This window comes from Microplitis mediator, chromosome 7, assembly GCF_029852145.1.
Source record: "Microplitis mediator isolate UGA2020A chromosome 7, iyMicMedi2.1, whole genome shotgun sequence".
NCBI classification, from domain to species: Eukaryota; Metazoa; Arthropoda; class Insecta; order Hymenoptera; family Braconidae; genus Microplitis; species Microplitis mediator.
Genome location: NC_079975.1, coordinates 6690866 through 6699471, shown reverse-complemented (window position 1 = coordinate 6699471; position 8606 = coordinate 6690866). Strand labels below are relative to the sequence as shown.

The 8606-nt window shown below is 29.9% G+C and overlaps 1 protein-coding gene across 1 annotated transcript in view; it reads right to left on the bottom strand.

Annotated features, from left to right (window-relative positions):
* Positions 1-1006: 1006 nt before the first annotated feature.
* Positions 1007-8606, bottom strand: part of LOC130671057 (probable cationic amino acid transporter) — a 30588-nt gene continuing 22988 nt past the window's right edge. The window contains exon 11 of the mRNA XM_057474742.1: positions 1007-8603. Within this exon, the coding sequence (XP_057330725.1) occupies positions 8290-8603 (314 nt within the window). The 3' untranslated portion in view covers positions 1007-8289. The remainder of the gene's footprint in view (positions 8604-8606) is intronic.

Here is an 8606-nt window from a genome sequence, read left to right as displayed (position 1 = left end):
TAAGACTTTCATCATGAATTTGCTTCAACATTTTTTCGTCTAGAAAATTTGTATCGATTCTGAAATTAATTTATTGCGTGTTTAATTGAACTTGGGATGACTTTGATAGAAACTTGACTGAATTTTTACTATATTTTGTTATAATTGACATAAACTTTTTGTCAAATTTCTCAATTCAAAAATTACCATTAAAATTTCGTCCATCAAGAAAATCAGTTTCGATTTTAAAATTACTTGAGTACGTGTTTGAAGTGAACTTTGGATCACTTGGATAAATTTGAATGTCATAAAAGTCATATTTCTGTCACGATCTGAATTTCGTGATGAAATTTATATCTAAATTCATTATGAATAAAAATTTTTTTTACATGCCCGAGTCAAAAAATAAATTCGGATTTAAGTTTCAAAGTTCTCAATGAGGTTTTTGAGGATCAATTTAGAATTTTAAGATTGACAACAGTACAGAAAGTTATCCTAGTTTAGTCCTCAAAGTAGTAGTTACGACCAATTTTACCACTTTTAGGACTAAACTGAAATAAAATAATCTGGATTAGAGCCTCAAAATACTCAAAACATACAGGAATAATTTTATCCACATTTAAATCTCAAAAGTCTCATTCGTCGTATTCTCTCCCCTTTCTTTTCGATCTAAAATTTTTCAAAGTCCGAAGTATAACTTTTCATTCGTTGAGGATTTTGAGGTCTAATTATAATTTAAAATCGATAAATTTTACGCATTTAGACCTCATAGTTCTCATTGAGGATTTTGAATACTAAAGTAGAGTTACTTTCTGGGCAGCAAATAAAATATCAAAGGGATTGAGGCTTTTGAGGACTAAACGAGAATTTGTTTTTTGAAGCGGGTGGGTTGACATATATTCTAGCTGTATAAATGAGGCTGCTATTTTATATTAAGGTCATTATACTCTCGCGTTTTTTTATTAAAAAATAAACTGTGATTATTATACAGGGAGGGTACAAGAAATGATTAACACAATTATTCTTAATTATCATTTTTATTTGAATTCTTATCAATATAAATAACGTAATTACGGAAGGTTACATTTTAGATGAAAAATTATCATCCCCAATTATTCACATGCTCATGTATGTAAAAAACTAAGATCTACCGAATTTTTTTTTTACAAAGGAAACAATTATATCAAACTAATTTTATTATAAAAACAATAAACAAAAAAACCTGTACTTATTGCTGCATTTTATTATACTGTTTATTAAAACGATTAGCTATTTTTTTTTCTTTATTGTATTAAGGAAGCGATCAGTTTATGGTTAACATATAATGTGATGGATGGAGATGAAAATTTTTCTTTCAATTCATACAATTTTACTTTATTTTTTCATATCCATTTCCATTATCTTGCCCATCTGATCAATTTTATCTCATCGATATACTATTTTTTAAACTATATATATAGTAACGTTAGTATAACTTATATACTGACCAATTTCAGAATATCTGTGCGTTATAATTCAAAGAGACGAATTCCGCTCTTTACAATAAATTAATAGAGATATTAATCGCAATAAGTTATGCTTCAAATGTTATAATTATCTCCTCAAACAATGGTAACTCTTCAAATATAAGTTAACAGTGGCAACTTTACACGCATGCATACCTTTTCTTAAAATAGTAATAAATTTTAAACAATTAAATGGAAGTAAACCATAACTTTCTTAATCCTCGATACAAAACCAATTAAGAAACTGATTTCAATAAATATTTCGCTTACTTTTTTAATTTTTACTCATTACGGAGAAAAATATAATCTGAATTATTAGTTCTTTTATTTTTTCTAATGATATTTCTCTGCTAGGTGGACACTGAAATTAGATTCTGTTACTTTAAATTTTCTATCTAATTTTTCAAAATTTTATAAGAATATTTTTTGTCAAAAAGGGAAAACAAAAAATTTTGTCTACTCCAAAATTATCCGGAGAAATTATTCTTGTTTGAAATTCAATAGTGTCATAGTAAAGTCTAATCATGGTGGCCACCTGACGGAAATTGAAATAAACACATGGAAAAATTACTATGGTCATAGTAAAATTTACATGGTTACAGGAATTAGTAATAGAATTCCTTGTCAGTTTTACTATGGCCATAGTAATTTTTGCATGTGTTTATTTCAATTTCTTTGGGTGACCCACATTTCAAAACCCTGATTCAGAAATCTCATTTGGAATGATTCAATCCATGCTAAAATGTATATCTATATATAGTCATTTTTTCCAACTTTGAATTGTTTCGGATCGTGTTTGAATTATTTAAAATTAGGTTTCTCAATTAGGGAAGAGAATAATTTCTCCGTGTAGATGTTAAATTTCTTTCTGCAATTCATGGTAAGAAAGCATATCTTTCATTGATCGAAAATGATACGACCAAAAATAAATATTTCTCACAATGCATACATTAGATATTCTCTTGGAAAGGATAGTTTTCTCTCAATGAGTTTGCGTTGACAAAAGACGGGAGTAAATTATAGAATAGCAATAGTGTATACACTTCACTGTATGGATTAACAAAAATTTTTAGTAAATAATGTGAATACATAAACTCATTATTTAGAAATTCGCATCATCAATCATTTTTGAAAGCTTTATAAGTTGGTAATTGAATTCTTTAAACTGAACAATATAATATATAAATACAACGTAGGTTGTGAAATTTGTCAGTTATTCAACGGAGTTATCTAATAATAACAATAGAAATAATAACAACAATAAGAATAATATTGCGCGTCTTCGGTGGATCCGAATTACGATGGAATACGGTAATTTCCCGCAATTTGCCGTAAAATCCGGTAGTTTTTCAGCAAATTTGACTCAATTTGCGGTAATTAACGACATGTTACGGCAATTTACAACAATGCACGGTAATTTCCAGCAATTTACCGTGATTTGCAGCATTTTTACCGTGAGCTTTTTTATTTTAATAGTTCTTATAGTGCAATTTTTTACTTTACGGTAAAATATCGCCGGCTCGCCGCAATTTTAAGGTAAATTACCGCTCTCTTACTGCAAGTTTACGGTAAAAATACCATAGTTTCGCCATGAAATACCGTACTTTTGCCGCAAAATACCTTAATTTACCGTAAAACACCGTACTTGCCGTAATTTACCGATTATAAATTACGGTATGTTGCCGTAAGTTGCCGTAAGTTACCGTATTTTACCGTAAACTACCGTAATATACCGTAGTTCGGATTCACCAGGGCTGGAAACATTAATTTTTTTTCCTTAAATTTTATTGTATTCCGTCAAAATATCACTCGGTAATTCAAATAACTATTTTTTTTTTTTAAAACAAATACTGCTTCTACATTCATTCTTTACAAAAACTCCATTTTTATATAATTATATTTAAATAGGCCTCTTCCTCCTATCTAAGAATTCGAAAGTCTAACTAAAGTATCAATGTAATTATTGCGTACAGTCATATGTCATAATTGTTTCAATTTTCATTCGACTACCAATTTTTTGAAAATTTGTTATTTTTTAAATAATTTCATTCATAATAATTGCTCCATACATACGATCTATTTAGCAATCTGTAAATTATCGAAATATAAAACAAGTGTTCAAATAAATACATCCCCGTGATTCGAAAGTTCAATCATTCATTTATAATTATATTTAATTCTGTTCAAAATAATGTTTCGATGAAAAATTCCCGTATAATTGTCGTAAATATTTATTGCATACAGATAAGTAATTTGTAGAGAAGGAAAAATGTATATACGGGATATTCCTCTTCAAATCATTGAGACCATAATCCCAAATATTTTTTTGTTAAATATACTCTTGATATGTTGAAATCTTTATTAAAAGTAGCAGCTATTTTTTTTTTTTCATCCTATTATCTTAATTGTTCAGGGAGTTATTTTTAAAATTCGAGAAAAGAAGTTTTAGCTGTCTATAAATTTTTTAAACATGTCTCAGAAAATCTATACATTTTATTTACGCGACATAAAAACTTTTTTATAGATCGTATATTTTTTTTTTAAATTTGTTCGATTAGGAAAAAAATAACGAAGTTAAGTATGCATAAAATCGATCATATTTTCACGAGAAAATCGACCGATAAAACAACGACTTATTGAATATACGTTTTTTAAGTTTACAAAAACAGAGCGAATAGTAATCCAGCTGTCGGATCAGGTTTAAAATTGTCTAAATGAAAATCATTATTTTTTTTGTGAATGATTGAAAAATTTTACTTTTCTTTTAAATCATCGATTATTTAAAAACCAAAGCAGAAAATTAACTTAGTAATTTTTCAATTTTCCTACGAAAGTACATTTTAAGTCCAAAAAAACAGAAAAAAAATGACGTGTTTACTTTGACTTATATGTATTTTCAAAAAGTAATCAACGTTTAAGAATTACTGTCTTCAAATTTTGGAAAATTTATTGGTCTTCCAGTAAGTGAATTTAAAACTTGAAGAAATTATGAAGTCAAAATTTGAAGTTATTCATAAAAACAGACATACAGGGAAGCATCGAGCAAAATAAGAAGTATCTTAACGAATTTAACACCTCTGTGTACATTTCGATGTTGTTTTTAAAAATGTCTGTACTTTTAAATCGGAAGAGTTTAAAAGATTCGAAATTTTTCTCTCAACTAGTTTTCAAATCATTAACAAATATTTTTTTTCTTAGGACTGGTCACACTGATAGCTAAAAAATTTGATATGTTATGCTGGCATGTAATAGCTTTCGAAAAAGAATTCAGTGCTCGAATATTATATCAAAATAGATTTTTTCTCTCGTCCTCATGTCAATGCATCATACCCTAGTGGATCCAATTTGCGGTAAATTACCGTAATTACTCTAATTTACGGTATCCAGCAGAATTACCGCAATTGAGGTAAAAGTACGGCAATTTACGGTGTTACCGTATGTGACCTAATCTGCGGTCAATTACGGCGATGCGGTAAAATGCCATAATTTACTGTGGATTACGGTAAATACCGCAATCCACTGTAGATTACGGTAAGTTACCATGTTTTACCGTAAATTGCGGTAATTACCGTAATTTACCGTAATTCGGATCCGCTAGGGTAAGATCTACGCTCATGACGCGACAACATGATTCTCAAATTATTCGTTCCTTAGTACACATGTAGCACAAATTACTATAAACTCAGCTTCAATACTCAAATATTTTTCAACTCAGCTACAATTTCACTCACAAAAAATTTCTATTTTATCGATAGGCTAAAATACGTGAGTAGAGTTGAAGCTGTGTTAAAAAATACTTGAGTGCAGTTGCGGCTGAGTAAAGAAGTAAATGCGTAGAATTGTAACCATTTTCGTTAAGTAGAGATTTTGTGAGCAGACATGTAACACTGCCGAAATCCGGTATACTTGTATTGTCAATACTTGTCATAGGTTATGTTACATTATCAACTCGTGCCTACATCTGTATGTACTAATTTTCGTTGAGAATGCGTCATAATCTAAGACGTGTTGCCAATTAATGCATACCGCGAACCTTCGTTTTAAATCTACATACCGAAAATATCTATTTTAACGTCGTTATTTTGCTCTGACCTCCCTTACTTAAACTTTAAGCCCTGCACTTGAGAGTCAATATTGAATCCATGAAAAACCCGTGCGCTATTATATTATACTCGAATTTTTTGTGACTATATTCAAATATATAACTTTTACAATATTTCCACTTCAACTGAGGTTCGGAATCAAACAAAGGTTTATGGTTAATTAAGGTACAGGCACTGTTCTTTCACATGATAAAGTTTTAAGTGGCTTTTTTATAATTTTTGTCGATAGAAGGATATTAACTGTTAATATGATTAAAAAATGAATAATCTACGTAGTTCAGGTATTGATTTTAAATTTAAACTTGATATGCTTGTTATGGTTTGTTAAGTATAATTCAAGAATAATGAATTATTGAAAATTTGTATCTGCCACTAAAAGCAATACTGTCGTGCCAGCCAACAGTATTGATATACTGAATATTTTCTTCATAAATTATATGATCAAAGTTAATAAATTTCTATACTGATACGTGTGTGATAATATCGGGCAATATAGCTACTTAGATTTTTTTATAACAAACAGTTAAATATTATTTTTATATCGGCGATTAGAGTTAAATTTGTTTAAAATTTGTTTATATATCGATTATATTAATTTTATATTTTTTTGTCCACATGCTGGATATAATTACCACAACCAAATATCACAGTCACAATATTACACGGCAAAATATCACATATGTGGCTGTGATATTTTGACGTACAGTCAACTCCATTAACTCAGATTCCATTGTCTTGGTACTTCCCCTCAATCTTGACCCCCACTATGAGCTACGCTGCCTCCCACCCGATGCTAGACATTTGTAAGTGTGTATCTGCATCATTCATATAGAAGTAAGAGCGCATGCGTATAGTTTACTTATAATGGAGAATGGGCATTCTATAACTCGGAAACTCCGAAAAACTTCCGCTCCCCCGTAGACTAATTGTCTGAGTTAATGGAGTTTAACTGTACACAGTTAGAAATTTTGTGTTAAAATCAAGACATTGTGTTTGTGTCGATCTTCAACACTAATATTATGTTAGATAACTGAACACATAAAATCTGTCATTTTGACAAAAAATTTGTGTAAATTTAACAGACTTTTCGTGTTCAAATTAACTAATAAATATAAGCACGACCTAACCAACTCAAGTATACTGATCGAACCTAAGTACAACTTATATCACTTTAGCAAACAATTAGTTCGATTTTCTGTGATTTTTCTGAAAAAACAGAGCTATGAATTATCCTCTCGTAAAATGAGGATAAAATATCATTGAATCTAATCATAAAAATATGAAAGTTATCTACGATTGTTTTTAATTGTAAATCAACTATAATCCAAGTTTCCTTGCAGACAATGCCGTTACAATCCTAACGGACTCAAATTACGGTGGGTTTACCGTAATTTACAGTTGATTTACCGTAATTTACGGTAGGTTTACCGTAATGTACAGTGGGTTTACCGCGATCTATGGTGATTTTCCCGTAATTTACGGTAATTCACCGCAAAACACGGCCATCCGCCGTAAATTACGGTAATTCGGTAATCCACCTGAATTTTAACGGTAGATTTACCGCATTCTGCGATAAATTTACGGTATTATGCCGTAATTTACGGTAAACCCATCGTAGTTTACCCATTTACCGTAAATCTACCGTAGCTTACCGGAAATTACGGTAAATCTGTCCAAATTTTACGGGTATTTACCTATTCCACGGTATATTTACAGTTAAAATACCGCAAATTTACGGTGAATCAGGTCTGCCAGGAAATGCTTTGCTTGGTTATAGTAATGAAGAAACGTGCGGGAGTGTTTAACTAAACAACACAAATTTTGTGTTAATTTTCGAATAACACAAGAAATTTGTTACATTACATATTTTCTAATCATTTAATATAAAAAATCAGCTAAAGTAAAATAACACAAACGGTTTGTGTTGGATTAACAGATTTCTGTGTGGAAATCAACCAAAAATCCAACCAAATAATTTTTTAACACAAATACACAAAATTTCTAACTGTGTAGTACCATTTCATTGTGACCATGATATTTGATTATGTGACATTATAACTGATATTTAGATATGTAACTGTATATTCACATAATTTAACAGGCATAAAACGTTCTTAAATCTAAGAAATCCATATAAGTTGTATGCAAAAATTAATTTTTTTTTTTTCATTAATTCAAAAATTGTTGCAGTTTCATTGGAAGCTTGATTATAAGATCTTAATTTATATTATTCGAATTTATGAAAGATTTTGTGTTTACATACAACCGAGTATAATAATTTAAATGGTACCATTTTATCGCTCATTCAACTATATCATGCATTATTCTCATATGTTATGCTTTGAACGCAAACAGTCGATTGCTTTTACATATTTTTTTATCGCATTAATTCAATTGACAATGAAACTCATTTAACAGTATATATCTAACAAACAATAGAATAAACATAAATTGGCAATGGTCTTATATATCTATTACCATTATCTCACGTCAAGTGAAAATAAATGGAAGTCGATGGATTAATTAGTAAACGCCTTGTCATATGCTTCAATTTTAGTGAAAGTTGCATTTCGCGAAGAAATGTCTCTCTGTTTATATACGAATCTTTATCACGTAAAACAATCATCTCATATTTTTTATTATGGCCACAACGTTAACGCGTATAATACATGGTCACCAGCATATATATTTTATTTTTATACTTAATCATCCCAAGATGGGAAATTATCTTCAGGAACAAAAAAGCCTTGAGACTTAGCTTGTGATTGTGCTGTAGCATTAGAACCACCGAAATTGGTGCTACCAAATACAGGCTGACCAAATGCATCAAGCTGTTGTCCTTCGTAAATACTGCGATCCTGACCATTCGCGTGTCGGTGAGATGGTGATACACCTGCGTGATCAGTAATTTTTAATTCTATATTACCGACGTTGTCGTTGGAATTAATCACATCATCAGGATCTTTTTGTTCTAAAGTGCTGTTCTTTATTCCGTAGTAGAAGTACATGATAAAACCTG